Consider the following 17,185-nt stretch of genomic DNA (forward strand, 5'->3'; position numbering starts at 1 on the left):
AGGGGCCCAACCAGCCAGACCAGCTGGTCTGAAAGCACAGAGCCTCTGGGCACCTTTTCAGCCTTCCCCTTCCTGTGGGAATCCTGTCCAGACCCCAGCTACCCATTACCTGCTTCCCCCTGCAGCTTCTCCCTGCAGCACAGGAAGGACAAGGTAGCCTGAGGTTCCGCATTCCCAGCTTTGCAACCTCAAGGACTGATTTCTTTCTAGCTCAGGCTGACAGCACACCCCGGAGACCTGGTCTCTACGAACAGAGGCCCAGAAGTCAACAGACAGGTTTAACTTTATTACCGAAAGTTCTGCTCAGTTGGGGGACCCAGGCCTTTCCAGGGACAGCGGGCATACTGGGCTTGGGGTGGGGTGGATGGCACCAGCAAGGCGGAATGGAGTCAAGACTGGACTGAGAAGTCTGGGAGACCTGGGGAACTTGGACCAACTATGCTGTGAGATTGCATGAGAAACCCGCAAAAGCTGTGGGTGCCAGGGTGACCCAGAGGTACAGTCAGGGTGCTATACCTGCCTGAGTCCCAAAGGAGATGGTGCAGGCCCAGCAGGCACAGGAGTGCTTCACACAGATGCTCCACATGCGTGTGGAACTCCTGTGACCCCCCCAATAGACAAGGACCTCCCAGGACACCCCGATATGCACCTGCATGTACATAGACGTCTAGCATCACTCTCATATCCAAGGGTCTCCCAGGACTCCACATAAGCACAGGTCTCCTTGCAGGTCCCACCCCATACATGTGCACACACAGCCAGAAAAAGATGGATGTGTAGGTGGCGGTAGCTCCTGGTGGCCAGTGCCTCTCCACCTGCTTCTGGTCACCTATACATCTGTACTCTTGGAGCTGGACCTGGAAGCAGAGTGGAGTTGTAGGGACCACAGCTCAGGGTCTCCCTTAGGCCCAGGCCTGCTCCAGTCCAGCCCCCTTTGTTCCTACCGGAGCTTCTCCTGCAGCATATCATACTTCTCCTCTAGAACCTTATTTTTCACCGACTGGGGGACATCAGGGACAAACCATGCAGCAATGAGCTTGATGCATAAGGCAACGTGCTGGAGGAAGGGCCAGGGGCCCACAGAGGTCAGGCTGAGACCCTATGGAGGTCTGCACCCAGGGAAGGACTGATGGGAACCGCCTCCACTGGGGACCCCCCGCCCCAGTGCTGCCTACCTCGAAGAGGATGACAAAAGCCAGGCGAATAGCCAGGAGAAACCAGAACTGCTCAGTAAAGTTGTATTCATTACGGGGATCGCGATTGCGATAGTCTCGGTACCTGGGATGGGGAAGTACAAGGTCAGGGGTCAGGAACTCAGAGAGCAGCATGCACAGGGTAGAGTGTTCCGAACCTGCACTCAGTCACATTTCCTGAGGCCTGTATCTTCTTGGGGTCCTGGAAGTCCTTTGTGAAGAAGACTGAAAGGCTGTGGTTGACATAGCCAGTGAGGCAGCTGGGGAGGAGAGAAAAGGGTGAACACACAAGTCCCTCAGCCTTAATGATATATCTCCTGGGGTAGTTGGGATGGGCCAAACCCCAGATGGCCTCCTCAGTTTCCCCAACTCATGGCCACTGGGGCCTAGGGAAACCTGCAGGGCGTCAGGGTGCCACTGGCTGCCGGGCTAAGGGGCACATTTCTGGGCTGTAACACAGTGGTCCTAGGGAGCCCAAGAAACTGGCTGTGGCTCTGCTCTGCCCACCTCCCTGGTGCCAGAAGCAAAGCATGCTCAAAGGATCCGACTTAGGAGGGCAACCATTCTGGTTGAGTTTCAGTCTCCAGTGGAGTCCACTTGGCTATACTGGGCTCTGACCAGGTTCTGTGGGTCAGAAGGGCAGGGCAGGAAGTGCTCCCAGCTGCTCTCAGGAGAGAGGGCCTGGGATCCTGGGCCCTAGCTGTAGATAGCTTCTCAGGGGTCTTACTCGACTTTCTGGGAGGGCTCCTTTCGGCATGGGCTGTCACGGTACTTGTAGATCATGCGGGGGATGAACTCAGACGTGAAGGCAATGACCATCCCATTGGCAATGACTGCCAGCACACCGATGGTCTCCAGTACCTGCAGCCATGTTCCTGGGCCAAAACAGTGGGGAAATGGGTATAGCCTCTCAAACCCAGATTGACAGGTACCCCCAAGGCTGGCTGTGGCTCTCCTGTCTCAGCCCACAGTACCGTGTTGCACCCATGGGAGGTGAATTCTGCACTATGAAATACCCAGCCAAGCCAAGCATGGCAGGCACTCAGCCTTCCTGTGCCACCCCTCCACCCTGACATGGACTGGTTAAGTTCCCATCCTCCATATTCTTGAACTCTGAGGGCCACCACCAATCTGTTCCATCCCTGGGTCTAACCCAGGGTGGGACCCCTAAACTTGGGCCCAAGGCTGGTTCCTTCCCAAGACCTCTCCCTCTTCTGACACTGAACTCTTCTGTTCCCAAACCATCTCAAGGTTTCAGTCTAGGTGCCTGAGGCCTACTCCCAGTTCCTGCCCCCAACCACAGGAACCTCCCCACACCCTCAGAGGCCAGGTCCTCTGCCTGGCCACCCTGAGACTGCCCACCCTTCAACCAGATCTTGGTGGCTCTCAGGAGGGCCTGTAAGGGGCACCCACCCTGCCTTTTCCTGGGATAGAGCCCATAGGCTAAACTGGACTGGGGTACAGGGTCCTGTCAGTGTCCCTCCCAGGCCCCTGACCACTGCTTCTTCGAGCCCTGACCGATGTCTTTGGCCTTGCGAGGCACCAGCCGCCGCTGCAGCTGCACCATCTTGATGGCGTCCAGACGGATTTCTACCACGTTGCTGAAGAGTGCAAGCAGTGGCGCCAGGGGGAAGGCAGCCACAAAGATGGTGGTGAAGCCATACTGGATCACTGTGGTGGATGTGTCTGTCACCCTGGGCTCCAGGGACTGCCTGCCCAGAGCCAGCCCCTACCCAACCACACGCACTCATCTCCATGAACTCATCGAACAGGCTGAAGGTGGTGACTGGGTTCAGGCAGTAGTTGTACTGCCAGTCCCGGAGCTCGGGGTTGCTGGCCCAGCAGGCTCGAAGCATGCGATACTTATAGGTAAGCCACCTATGGGCAAGGAAAATGGTGAGCATAGGTAAAGGGGCAAGGGACAGAGCCGGGAGCAGGTGGGTGTGGGATGCTCACGGGTGCAGGTACTCCATGCAGTTGCTGAGTGTTTGCTTCAGGCCCATGATGATGGCCATCTGCACAAACAGGTCCATCATACAGCCGCTGAGGTGGCACTGTGGGGAGGGAGGGTCAGCGAGGAGGCTAGGAGAGCACTCAGGCACAAGGCAGCAAGTCTCAACACAGACTAACCTCCTCCAGCTTCCACAGCCCGGCCAGGCGCGTGGATTTCCCAGGGTGACCGTTGATCCTAGGTGGGAAACAGGCCTGAAGGGGGAGGGCTGTGTCCTGCCCTGCAGACAGCATTACAACAGCCAGGGAGGGTGGGGAACAGGAAAGAAACAGGGCCAGCAGGGGCAGCAGCCCACACCTGATACACCCACTCCCAAGACTTGTGTGCTATGTGGACAGCTCAGCCTCCACTCATGGCTGCTGCACAAGGTCAGCTGGGCCTGTCCTGAGCTCCTCTCCATGCACACACATATTTTTTTAAATTTTTATTTATTTATTTGTGTGTGTATGTGTGTGTGTGTGGCCAGCTCAGCCCACCAGGGGGCGGGGCTGGCTGGCACATGGTGCTGGGGGATTGAACTGCGGTCCCTGTGCTTTGCCAAGCCTGTTCTAAGTAGGCACTTCAGACCACGGAGCCATCTCACCAGCCCACACACATATTTTTTGTATAAAATTTTGTGTACAGGGGTGCTGGGGAGATAGCTCAGAGGAATAAGTGCTTGCCTCGTAAGCAAAAGGGCCTGAGTTCAATCCCTGGTTTCACCAAAAAATAAAAATAAAATTTTGTGTACAGGGCCAGTGAGATAGCTCAGCAGACTAAGTGCCTGCCTAGGCAAACACAGGGACCAGTTCAGTCCCCAGCACCACATGCTATGCCAGCCCCGCCCCTGGTGCACTGAACCGAGTCTGGGCATGGTGGTGAACACCTATAATTCCAGCGCAAGGGAGGCTGAAAACAGGAGGATCACTATGAGTCTGAGCTGCATAGTGAGACCCTGTACTAAATATACTTTTAAAAATTGTGTATGTTTTCCATACGTGACAGAAAATCTAAACTATGTGATCCAGATGTGGTGGCACACTCTTGTATTCCCAGCCACTTGGGAAGGTTGAGGCAGGAGGGTCAGAAGTTCAGCAATTTGTCAAGACCCTGTGTTAAAATATAAAACAGCTGGAGGTATAGTTCAGTGGGGGAGCACTTGGTTAGCACATGCAAAGACCCCGGTATGGCAAATATGGGCATATGATACATATAAAAATACATGTACACAATATCTATAAACTATCTTTTCTTTTTTTTTTTTTTTTTTTTGCGGAACCAGGGATTGAACTCAGGCCCTTGCACTTGCCAGGCAAGTATTTATTCTACTGAGCCATCTCCCTGGCCCCTCCATAAACTATCTTAAACACAGATACATGTTCAGGGGTGAAATCCTAGAAGCATCCCCATTATGGTCATCATAATTGGTTGGGGGCAGTGCTGGAAAGAAAACCTAGGGCCTTTGCATTGAGCTACATCCCCAGCCCTTTTTCTTTTCTTTACTTTTTTTTCTTTCTTTTCTTTTTTCTTTCTTTCTTTTTTTTTTTTTTCTTTTTTTAACTTTTGCTATATAGTCTTGCTAAGTCACTACATTTCCCAGGTTGGGTTCAAACTTGTGATCCTCTGGCCTCAGCCTCCCAGTGTCCTTGAATCTCAAGTATGTGTCACCATGCCCAGCTTTATGATACCAATTAATATACCATATTAGAATTACTGGCAAATAGACAAGAGGAATATAAGGTATAGCTAACATGTATATGCAAAGACAAACATGACTGTTTTAGGAAATATGTTATACAACTGGAAATAAATCAACTAAAAGACAGTGGATAAATCCCAACATGCACTCAGGGCAACTGCAAAGCTGGTACCAAGCAGAGCTGGCTTCTCAGTGTGTAGCCAAAACCCTGGGGATGACACTTGAGAAAATTCCAGTTACAGACATGAGCAAGTATTGTGAAATGAGCAGAGGGACTGTGGGATCCATAGGAAGAAAACATGAGCCTGACTGAAGAACACAGAAAAACTGGACAGGAAGGAAAGCCCAGGGATTACTTGAGGTAGAAAGGATAAGGGGCCCCAAGATGAGGGCATGCTGCTCCTCCACCCCATGACTGTGTCTCTCTCCCTGCAAGGGGCTCCTCCAACAGTGGTACATAGACTGCTGAGCCAGCTGACATTAATGCAAAGGGCTCTCAGGGGACGCAGCCTAGCATTTCTGGGTACAGACAGGAGGGCACCAATGCAGACCTCCCTGGAAGTTTCTCATAAAAGCAGCATGTGAATACTTGCAGGACTGATCTGCTTTGGCCAGAAGCTGTCTGCAACACACAAGGACTCTGAAAAACCACCAGGTTACAGGGGAGTTTCCTTTGGGGCTCTATGATGGGTTTCTGTGTGTGCTGAGCAGGGCTTATCTTTACATGTGAAAGAACAGTCTGGGCACTGGGAGGAGACACAAGCCAGAGGGAGCTGCAGGGGCGGCGGGGGAGAACAGCACACCTGCCCAGGATGAAGGCGATGTAGATGAGGGAGGAGAAGTGGGCAAAGAACTGCAGCGTGAAGAACTTAACGGTGAACTTGCTCTCACGCTCCGAAAAGGTCCTGGGCTTCTCTGGAATGACAAGCGGTTGTCATTGCCTGGCCTAGCCTTCTTTAGACCATTGTGGCAGGAACCCCAGCTTGTCTCTGATGGTGGCTCCAAGAACCTCAGCCATGACCACCCTCCAAGCCCAGAGAGGGAAGGGCCATCCTCTCACCAAAATCACAAAGCTTCAAGGCCACATACTTGTTGACCTGTGGGCAACGAACATTAAGTGGGCTCATCTGGGCCACAATGACCCCCCAACTTCCTTGCCTCATCCCCACCTTGGTCATGATGACAATAGTCAAGTAGTGTACCAGGGCCCCAGTCACCACTACAGCTGTGGTCACCTCCAGGAAGGGCCAGGCCAAGTTGCTGAAGAGGGCAGCAGCCAGCACTCGGTAGACCACTAGCACATGTGCCATGCCAATCATGAGACAAATCTGCAGAGGGGGAGGCTGGTGGGCAGGCACGAAGGGCTGCAAGGACAGATGTCCAGCCACCTGCACCCCTGGGTACCATGAGCAGAGACAGGACCAGGATGATGGTGCTGCGCAGGTAGGAGTGCTGGTGTGGCTGGAGCTTGTAGTTAGGGCAGTTGATGAGCTCGAGCGCCATTTCCTCCTGGGGAGGTCACCAGACAGGCTTCAGACATGGGGACACATGCCTCAGACACAAGAACGCATGCCTCAGACCCAGGGGCACATGCCTCAGACACAAGAACACGTACCTCAGTCGCAGGGACACCAGATAGAGACACATACCTCATGAGGACAGTCCTCAGACATAAGGACACGTGTCTCAGACCTGGGGACATGTGACTCTGACATGGAGACATATTCCCTCAGACATGCACATATCCCTCAGACACGAGGCCACTGAGAGCTGATAGCTGTGGCCACTGGCCCTGCCTCACCTGGTCCTCATCCCACCCATACAGGTCCCAGTGCAGGACGACACGGGCTCGCTGCCGCTTCCAGATCTCCAGAAACACAGTGGCTGCAGTGAGGTGTGGAAGGTGTCATGGCAGCAGGGGTGGGGTGGGGCTGGAGCTCAGGCACCCATCCCACAGCTCTCCAGGGATCTGCAGCAACTCACCCCACAGAGCCATGAAGATGGCAAACAGCACAGTGCCCTCATTGTCAAAGAGGTGAGTGACCTAGAGAGAGGGGTAAGGCAGGCTTCAGGTCCGTCTCTACCCATATCCCCCAGAGCTACTTCTGGGGATGGACCATTCAGCCCTTCCCATGCCCTGGGGACCCTAGTGGCAAACCTTGGCAAAAATGCAGGTGGCTGAGAGCGGCTGGTATTTGTTGCTGTCACCAATTGGACACATGAAGATGTCGTGGGCCTCACAGATCTCCTTGCTGGGGGCAGGGACAAGTATGGCATGGGCTCTTCCCAGACACCCTAACATGGCTCTCCCCTGGGCCTGCCCCCCAAGGCCTGGGTCCCAGCCCACCTGATCTGGCTGGAGTTGAACAGGGCAAACCCACTCAGAAAGACGATGAGGCCCACCACAGCAGCAGGCACCAGCATGTAGGTATACCAGCCCAGCCAGGCGAAGTACAGTGCCACCTTCACACCAAAGTAGTCCCTAGGGGCAAGCTGGCCCATCAGGGTCACACTCCACCAGGGCCAATGCCACTTGAGTGACAGCCTGGCTGAGGGCGGCCACATGAAGAAAGGGAGCGTGTGCAGGGCCAACATCCAAATGTGTGAGTGTGTAGCAAGAAGGGGCTTGCATAGGCACCAGTGTGCCCCTGGGAAGACAGGTGCACCCATGGAGGGGACAGGTGTGCCAGAGACAGGTGGGCACTCCTTGAGAATACATATATGTCTATGGGTAGACAGACAGATGTGGCATGGGAGACAGAGGTGCCCATGGCACTGTGGGTATCTCTGGCAGGCATGGAGGGTCTTTGGGGTGGCACTGTTACCTGATAGCATCAATTGGCTGCTCCTGGAACAGGTTTCTCCACCGGGCCCACTTCATCTTCAGGTCTTCCTTCCCCTGGGTGGATGACAGATTGTGAACACTTCCTGCTTAGAGTCCATCCCTCAGCCCCCTCCCAGCTTGCTCATCCCTCACCCTGTGCAGGGGAAACTTGTCCTCAAAGACCCCATCCTTCACCAAGTCCTCGAAGGTATCTGAGGGTGATGAAAATTCATGTCAGAGAGCAATGTGGGGCACAGGTGGTGTGGATCAGTACCCTCCTGGCCATCTGCCCATTTGTCCTCACCACCAGCTGCCGTCTTGCTGTTCAGGATGAAGTTCACAATCCGGATTCTGAAACCCAAAAGCAAGGTAAAGACAGCCCTGCGAGACTTCAGGGAGCTCAAGTGTCCTGGGCTCTTTCCCCATTCTCCCATCCTCCACCTCACCTGTCCAGTCCCAACCATGGCTTCTAGAATGGGCAGTGCCAGGTTCCTCTTTTCTCCCTGCACCTCATATACAGCCCTCCCATTGGCCTTGCTGAGACCCCCCAAGTGCACCCCCTTGTCAGTTCTGCATATGTCCCCAGCATAAATGCTCTCTGCACCCTCCAACAGCCACCTGGAGATACGCTTAGAGCAGTGAGTGTCCTGTGCCAGTGTCCTATGGACAGACCCAGTTGATCTCTGAGGGAAGGATGAGGGGAGGAGGCATGCTGGGAGAGTCAGGTGCTCAGTGACCTTGGAGAGGGATGTCTGGGACAGATGTGAAGGGAGAGGCCATCTCTCCAGCTGGAAAAGAGGGTCTGGGACACAGAAGTCTCAGAGTCCAGCAAGGACAGCTGGGTCTAGGGCTTTCCAGCCCTGCCCACTTTTTCAGTTAACTTGAGTCCTGTTCCTCCCCAGGGAGCACAGAATGCTCCAAGCAGAAAGGACCATGTTTATCCCTTATCAAGGGCTTGGACAGCAAGGCAAAGCCCTGCTCACATAAGGTGGTGGCTGTCCTACTGTAAGTGGCTCAGCCCTCCATACTCTGCCTTGACCAGATGGGCTGAGCACAGCCTCTCACCTCGTGGTAGCTGGGACAGTGGTTGGTCTGGCCGGTTCCATGCCAGGGGCAGAACCTTCTGGCTCCATGAGCAGGGTGCGGTACAAATCGAAGATCCTATTGTCAGCTCGGATCCCAAAGAACACCTGATTCTGGTCCTCTCTCATCTGGGAGTGAGGCCAGATAGGACTGTGTCTTCTACTAGGAACCCTTTTACTCACACCCTGGCCTACTCCTGCCCCCTGGCAGGTACCACCCACCGTGATATGGAAGCCTTTGCTCTTGAGCTCTTCCAGGAACTGCTTCCGCCGTTCAGCCTGCCTGACTCTCAACTCTGTATAGTACTTGGCCACAAGGACGAAGTCCCACTGCTCAGCGGGTTCTGCCTAGGAGGGAACATGGAGTGGGCCAGGCAAAGCTCCAGGAGGAGGGAAATGGGGAATGGGCCAGACCACAGGGAGAGGGTCACTGAATGAGGCTGGGGCCAAGGGAGGGGTTTTGAGATGAGGGTAGGCAGAGACCTGTGCAGGAGCAAGTATGGGGTGAGAAGTGGAAGAGGATTGGGCCAAGCCCCAGGAAGTCCAAGTAGACCCACCTCACAAGTGCTGATCTCCATCAGTGGGAAGCTGTCTCCTGTTCCCACCAGGACCTGGAAGCTCTCCTCAGCCTGAAGGGCAGAGAAGGGTCTAGCAGGCGGGAGAGTAATTGGACCCCCCCCCCACTGGCTTCTTCTTGCAGCCGCTGGACAGGTGCTTGGACCCCCAAAGTTGGGAAGAGTGGCCAGAAACAAGTCAGAAAATGGGTAAATCCAAGTGCAGGCAAGGCTAAGGATGACTGCAAAGCAGATGACAGGCCAGAAAGTGACAGCAGCCACCCATGTAACCAACCAGTCCATGTGGAAAGCCACAGGAGGGTCTGGCTGTCAGGACAGACAGCCCCTTTCTACACCATGTAGAGGTGCAGCCAGGTTTCACAAAAGGGGAGCTGGTGAGCAGTGGATGGATGAAGAGACTCGGACCTGGGGTGTCTGGAAAGTGCAGGTCTGACCCTCTGCTCCTGCACTGCTGGTGGTACACCAAGTGGAACACAAATCTGGGGAGCATTTTGCACTCTTAGGCTTCTAGACCTCCACTTGGCTGAGCAGACATATGCTCAGATATTCACATCAGCAGTGGAAATACCAAAGCCAGGAAGAGGGCTGAGCCCAGGAAGTCAGCGCAGGCTGACCAGAGGAGGCATGTGGGGCATGTCCCTGTCCCTGAGGGCCCCAAGCTAGCAGCAAGCCGTCAGTGGGTGCTGCTGATAACATATGAATCTCAGATCCAGCCAGTTCTCCCTTCCACTGTGGGCTAGACTTTGACCAGGAGACATCGTCACTTCACAGAGGAGACCACAGCAGACACTCATCTAGATCGGGTGGGCCAAAGTCGCCTGCAGTGTCATTAGGCAGCCCCGATAGGATGCTGGAGACAGGACATTTCCCCCTCAATCAGTCCTCCTCTCACAGCAAGACCTCAGAAAGGTGAGAGGGACACATCAGGATATCTAACTCAGAGTCAAGTCACTGGGAGGGGGACAGAGGGCCCTTACAAGTCAGGGAAAGGACACAAGCAGGAGCAACGCTGGCAACTGGGGTCAAGCTGGGTGATGTGAATATCTTCATGAGGTGGCATCAGAGGAAACTGGTAGAGGCCGAGGGGATGCCACACAACCTTCCTGACTCTGCCAAAGTTAAAACCATCCCAGATAATCATTCTTTTTTTTTTTTCCAGAAAAGACTCAGGTACTTACTTTCTGCCTAGTACACCTCTTTTTCTTTTTTCTTTTTTGTGGAACCGGGGATTGAACTCAGATCCTTGCGTTTGCCAGTCAAGCACTTATCCTATTGAGCCATCTCCCCGGCCCCAACACCTCTGATATTGGGAAAAGTAGGTAATAAGTAAAGCTTTGCTTTTCAGAAATACATGTGGATGGGACAGAGCTGCAAAACAATGGAGTCAGGACAGGGCACTGCAGTCCCAGTGGGCGCTGGGTGCCATGCTTGGCATCTTTGTGGTATTGGGTGCTCTGCAAGAAGGATAGGCAGGATGGACCACCAGGAAGGTTTTTTCAATCATAGTGGGGGCAGCTGGGCAGGCTCGGAGGACAGGGAGGCCCAGGACAGGGGCGGATTGGGGCAGCATCTCTGGCTGGGGAAACAGAACCCACCCATGCTCCACATGGATGAGGGCCCAGCCTGAGTCCTGGCTGGCAGCTTTGGGGTCAGCAGAGGGACCCTGTGTGCTGGTATCAGAGAGGACAGGCCAATCCAGGTACCCTGCCTCTTCTCACTATGACAACTGTGCCCAAAGTGAAGCTGTTCTCCAACCACGTAGTGGCCCAGCCCCGAGCCATATCACCCTACAGCCAGGACTTGGCTCTTGCTGGTTCCTCACCTGCATTTCCTGTCCTTCTCAACCACATTCCTGCCACCTCCTCCAGAAAGGCTCACTTGACTGCTCCAGCCAGTTGGCCCTCCAGAGCTGCCAGTAATATACAGGCTACTAGTCACATTTAATTTTTTTTTTTTTTTCGGAGCCAGGGATTGAACTCAGGCCCTTGTGTTTGCCAGGCAAGTACTTATTCAACTGAGCTATTTCCCCAGCCCCACATTTAAATTTCAGATAAACAGCAGATGCCTTTTCTTTTTCTTTTATTCAGTACTAGGGATTGAACCTAGGGTCTTCAAGCTAAGTTACATGCCCAACACTTTCTACGTTTCACTTGGAGACAGGTTTTCAATGTGAACTTTCCATCCTCCTGCCTCAGGCTCCCAGTGCACTGGGATTATAGCCATATACTACCACTCCTGGCTCAGCAGATGCCTTTCAGTGTAGACAGCCCAGTGATTTCCTGGGACATACTTATACAGAAACAATGCTTATTTATCTGGAAATCTGTTCGTGGATTTGCACTGGTGAGTCTCACCCCTACTCCACTCTCTGCACTTGCACTGGCTCTAGACAGCTCTGTATCTGCCTAACTTCTGGCTTGCCTGGTCATGGAAGCTGCAAAACAACACAATGGGCAGCAGGGTGATGTGAATATGCTCTGCGTGTTCCTGCAATCACACTGCACCATCCTGGTGTCCCCTCCCAGAGTGCAGCTCCCTCTGCATCTGCATCCCCTCCAGACTCCTGGGCTCCCAGGCTCCCTTCCAGCACACAAACATCTGTACCCCAGTGTGACCTACAGTAACTAAAACTTCCCTTGTCCTGTATTGGGAAAAATCTGGACTCAGATAGGTATGGGCAGGGGCAGCATCACTTCATGTTCTTAGAATAGAAGGCAAAGTCTCAACCAGACAGGACAGTGGCTGGGGGCTCTGGTGCCACCAGCCTGCCCACCAAGGGGCCCAGCAGGTGTCATGAGGGCTGAGTTGGTAAGTTAAATGGATTATCATGAGTTTAACCTCAGATCTGAGAGGGAGCCCTCCATGTCCAGGACTCACTGACTTCAGCCCAAAACTACAGAACATGCAGGACGAGCAAAGGAGAAACAGACCAGACTGGAGTCTGAGGACCAGGCCAAGAAGGAGCCTGCGACAGGGCACAACCTGAGGCCACACTGACAGGCTATCCCTGACAGCCCCAGAAACCAGGCACAGAGAGCCCTCCCCACAAAGCTACAAAGGCCCTGTGCAGCTTGGGATGAAACAGATGCATTAACCTCCCCTGGCCCTGGGATGCACCCTGTGCCAGTGTGACAGATCGCACCCAGGGGCACCTGGCAGGCTCTGATGTAGACCCTGAACAAGGGGCCTTCCAGATAAAGCCATGCAGACCCACCCAATGGTAGCCACTATCAGTCAGGTGAGAGGTCCCCTGGCTGGTCCTGGTCCCCTGACAAGTGCCAGGTCCCTGACTCTGCTGCCCATTAGCTCCACCTCCAGGGTCAGCCTGTGTATCTGTCCCTCTGTCCATCTGTCTTCTAGTGCCACACACTGTCCCTGGCCTGCTCTGGTGGCTGCTCAGTGGTGCTCTAAGCTTTCACCGATAGTGTTGAGCCACCCACCTGAGGCTGCCCCTCCTCTAGCCAGAGACCATGCTGGGTAGCTCAAGTGTGGGTCCAAGGTCCCATATTTTCACCCCCTGGGCTCTACCTCCAGGAAGCCATGTGAGTCGCATCACAGAAGCCCACACTCAGCCAGGGGCCCTGGAATGTTAGCCGTGAACCTGCCATCAGCAGACCTGAGCAGCCAGCCAGCCCTGGCTCTGATGCTCACAGCCCTCTCATGAGCCTTAGCTTCCTTGCCTATAGAATGGGGTGATACCACCTCTACTATAGAGTCACCTAATGACATGCACAGGCAGGAAGAGGGCAAACAAGGCCACACATCTGGCCACAAGGGATTCCTGTGACATCCCTTCCTGCACCCCAACTTCACAGGCTCCTGGTGCCCCACTCTGGTGTACCAGGGGCTGAGTCCCAGGGGTGCAACCTCTGGAGCCCAGGGACCAGCAGCTCCCAGCTACCCCATCACAGAGCACCAGTGCTGGGGGTTCTGCTCCTACCCTTCAGCCAGCCTTCAGGTTAGGGAGGGCAGAACGACCAGTTGTGCAAATCTGACTCCCCCCCCCCCGGCTGGCTCGCATGGTAAACATGCGTGTGCCCCCAGATACACACTTGTGGCCTCGGCCCCATTCACTAGGTCACAGCCATCCCTGGAGCATTCTGCAGAGTCCTAGCCCACAGACAGGGCTCTGTACCCCCGTGCTACACAGGCAGCATCCACCCTCTGTCCACCCTCCCCACGCGTCCTGCCTCCTTCTGTGTCAGCACCACCATGAATTCATCCTTCCCTGAATCTTCCCAGATGATGAGGGACCTTGCTCTACACCTCCTGAGTGGACACCAAGGACTGGCAGGGTGGTGGTTCCTGGAAGGGAGGTGGCCCAGAGCTCAGCCACCTCTTGTAGGGCAAGAGGTTGGCAGTAGGCAAGAATGGGAGCAGTATTCCTGGGAGGAAGAATGTGTGTGGGCTGCTCCTGAGAGACAGGGACAGTTGGTGCTTGGGACTCAGTCCCAGTTGGTAAGTATGACTGCTAGCAACCAGCCTCTCAGCACCTCTGAGGACTTGAGAGTTACTACTCTCAGGGATACAGTCCTCACAACTCTTAGGAACTCAGTCTCAGCACCTTTGGGAACTTGGCAGTTACTACTCCTAGTGACTCAGTCTTTAGCACTTCAGCTTTGCAGAAACATACAGAGCAAAAAGGGAGTTGACCAGCAGCCACATCAGGTAAAGTTGCTCAGGCAGCCAGGGAGCTTCAACTTCAGCACAAGCCATGAGGAGCCAGGAAAGGAACCTTGCAGGAAACACCTGTCCTCTGCATTTCTAAGGACTGACATAGTTACTTGGCCAGCCAGCCAGTCTCTCCTGCTCCCATGGGAGGCAAAGGCTGATGGGGGGACCCTGGCGCCAGGCCAAGCAAGTAGATACCAGAGCTGGCCGTGGGTAGAGGTGAAGGGAGTGGCCAGCCCACACCTGGAGGCTGGGGCTGAGTGGGGCTAGTTTCACTCTCCTCTCTAGGCATCCTCCTGGGCTACCAGGTGCTGGCCCCCACCCAGGTGACTTCCTCACTGGCAGGGAGGAGAATACTGATCTTCCTGGTGGTCTCCTGTTTCATCCAGATTTTTGTTCTGCATGGCAGACTCAGCATCCTGCAGTCTGAGGAGGGCCTCCTACCCAAGTGGCTGAACACTTGATACCAACACCTGGAGCCCACAGCCCCTGAGAGCCCAAGCAGGTGACGACAGCAGGCTGGCCCCAGCCACCTGGAGCACTCATGCAGGTGCCCCCAGCCCACCCCGGAGCCCAGCCTTGAGGTCTCCAGAATCCCAGGAAGAAGGAAAAGCCATCCTCCTGGGTACTGCCCTGGTTCCCTCATCTTGCCTGGCAAACTGCCGGGCCCTCCAGGCTGTATCCTGAAGGCCGGGGCGGCACAGGCCAGGCTCACCTGCATGCTGGCACCGGCTGCCCACCAATCAATCAAGGAGTCCACTGAGGCTGCTGCGGTTCCGGCCGGCCTCTGAGAGCGGCTGCCAGGTGCAGGAGGCGCGACTTCCGCCTAAAGCCCGCCTTCCCTCCCATTGCCGCACCCAGGTGTCCTGGGGAGGAGCCAGAAGCTGCAGCACGGCTCCCTCGGGGAGGGGACAGGTGGGACCCAGACATGCTGTAAGCCAAAGCAACGACATCCCAGTCCAGGGGAGGGGAGAGGGTAGGGGGTCTCAGCAACCCACCATGGTGGCATCTCCATCCTCTTGGAGCCTAGTCCAGGCCCGTAAACCTCCTCTTCATTCCCAGAGGGACAACAGGCAGGAGGAAAGAAAAAGTACTTTCATGGCCCCAGCCCAGTGACAGAGAGGAAAGAATCTTGGGATGGTGAAGGCATCCGTATCCCAGGCTAGTAGCCTGCTCAGACCAGTTTCTGCTAACAGGGGGCTGAGAAAGCATGGGGCCCCCTGGAAAAGAGGACAGTGCCCAAAGGGTGTGAGCAACAAGACATTGGTGTGGTGAGGGTTTCTAAGGGGGTGGGGGTATAGAGGGACCACCCAAGTGGTGAGGAGGTTTATTGGACAAAGATATGCTGGCTCACTCAGGGTAATGAAGGGCTGGGCCTTGGCCGGACACAAACACCAAAAAGCAACACTTGGCCACAGGGATAGGAGCACACCTGGTGTGGAAGGGGTGCATTGCACCCAGATGTGAGGGGCTTGCTGTGCCCAGGTGTGAGTGCCTGGGGCACACAGGCCAAGGTTCACTGTCAGGTGGCATCCCCTCTCCCAGGTTCAGGCCTTGGCCTCTGCATATCCACCTGCGCTCCCAGAGGGTACCACATGCCCCTTGGTAGTTGGGAAATGGTAAGGTGGCAAAGGTAGAGAAGGGAACCAGATGACACAGCTCTATGAAAGGAGCCCAGGTAGAACTCAAATGGGAAGCACACTCATGTATTCCACCTGCAAGGAAGTCTGGAGTTGGTAATCCAGGATTTGTATAGCCAAAGGTGGGGGGGGGGGGGTACTGGGGACTGTAGTCAGGGAGCAGTGAGTTACATACCTAGCCTTTTTTTTTTTTTTTAAGACAAGGTCTCACTAAATTGCTAAATTGCCCAGGTTGGCCTTGAACTTTCAACCCTCCCACCTAGCCTCCTAAGTAGCTGGGGTTGTAGGTGTGTGCCACCAAGCTCTCCTCAGAGTCCCTTTCAACACCTAGGCTCACCATGGTCTAAGATGGCTGTGCAAACTCCAGGCATCACATCCACATTCTGAGCAGCAGGAGGGGAGAGGTAAAGAGCGCCTCACCCTTCACACAGCTAACTACGTGGCCACACTTTATTGTGAGGGCTCCTGGGGAGTAAGGAAGAGAATGAAGAACTTGAAGCACTTCACCCTCTGCAGCACTGAGCAAGCACTGCCGAGCAGAGGTGTAACCCAGACTCGGGCCAGCGTTCCCCGCCTGGTCCTGTGCTCCCCACCACAGAGAGCCCTCGCCTGCAGTCCAACCTGCGGGGAAGCTGCGTTCATATTTCTGTTGTGCTCAGCCTGCCAGCTCATCCCAGCCTCCCCTCCTAGAGGCAGCTCAGCCACCCTTTGAGCGCCTGAACTTTTCAATGACTTTGCTGGGCTTTCCCATTCTGTGCCTCAGAAGCCCAGACAGATCCCTCCCTCTTCATTCCCATTCACCAAGGGTAGCACTGCCCACAAGCAGGAGGCTGCATGCAGGCCTCTCCCACTGCCATTGTTCTCATACTCAGAGAAGGGTACAAAGTCTGCTTGGGCCTCCTGAGCCATGCGGGGAGCAAACAAGCCCGCAAGAAGCATCACAGCCCTAACACTGCTGATACTTCAGTCCATTTATCTCATCTTTTGTAAACTGTCCTAAGAGGGGAAAATCCAAAATAATAAAAACATGTATATATTTTTTACATCCAGAACTATAAACCACTGGGATCTTCAAGAAGTAGGGCTGTGGCACACATCTCTAATCTCAGCACTCAGAAGGCTAAGGCAGGAGGATTGCTGCAAATTTGAGGCCAGTTTGGGCTACACAGTGAGACCTTGTCTTAAAAAAAAAATCTTCAAGAGTAAGAAAATGTCTGAACAAATGGTATATTACCAGTCATCAGAAAATAAACTTGCAGGAGGCCTGGGAGATATAGCTCAGTGACTTAAGTGCCTGCCTAGCAAATGAAAGGTTCTGAGTTTAATCCCCAGTACCGGGGGAAAAAAAAAAAAAAAGTAAGCTTTCAGGACTAGGGAAGTAGCTCAGTGCTAAACGTTTGTCTGACATGCACAAAGCATATGTGCATATATGCTTTCGAAAAGCTTATAAGAAAGGAGGAAGGTGGCTGGAGACATGGCTCAGTGAAATAAGCATTTCCCTGGCAAGTGCA

The 17,185-nt window shown here is 54.3% G+C and overlaps 1 protein-coding gene across 1 annotated transcript; it reads right to left on the bottom strand.

Moving 5' to 3' along the window:
* Positions 1–40: 40 nt before the first annotated feature.
* Positions 41–14,810, bottom strand: Ano9 (anoctamin 9). Its single transcript, XM_004638031.2, has 24 exons — positions 14,750–14,810; positions 9,346–9,417; positions 9,011–9,136; positions 8,772–8,917; positions 8,011–8,057; positions 7,860–7,918; positions 7,708–7,781; positions 7,230–7,364; positions 7,041–7,134; positions 6,866–6,926; positions 6,684–6,766; positions 6,287–6,391; positions 6,052–6,210; positions 5,943–5,979; positions 5,686–5,797; positions 3,324–3,381; positions 3,150–3,247; positions 2,941–3,071; positions 2,712–2,864; positions 1,921–2,068; positions 1,352–1,453; positions 1,176–1,278; positions 945–1,057; positions 41–857 (listed from the first exon to the last, which is right to left on the bottom strand). The coding sequence occupies exons 1-24, from the start codon at positions 14,753–14,755 to the stop codon at positions 830–832; spliced, it is 2,250 nt and encodes a 749-aa protein (XP_004638088.1). The 5' UTR covers positions 14,756–14,810; the 3' UTR covers positions 41–829.
* Between the last annotated feature and the right edge of the window lie 2,375 nt (positions 14,811–17,185).

This window comes from Octodon degus, unplaced genomic scaffold, assembly GCF_000260255.1.
Source record: "Octodon degus isolate 3935 unplaced genomic scaffold, OctDeg1.0 scaffold00093, whole genome shotgun sequence".
Classification (NCBI taxonomy): domain Eukaryota; kingdom Metazoa; phylum Chordata; class Mammalia; order Rodentia; family Octodontidae; genus Octodon; species Octodon degus.

Bases quoted from the DNA above. Each gene is read 5' to 3' on its own strand.
- Ano9 (XM_004638031.2), bottom strand. The intron at 8,058-8,771 runs GTGAGAGGCTGT...TTTGGGTTTCAG, and splicing joins ACTGTCCCAGCTACCACGAG to AATCCGGATTGTGAACTTCA. The intron at 7,135-7,229 runs GTGGGCTGGGAC...CCCTGCCCCCAG, and splicing joins TTCAACTCCAGCCAGATCAG to CAAGGAGATCTGTGAGGCCC.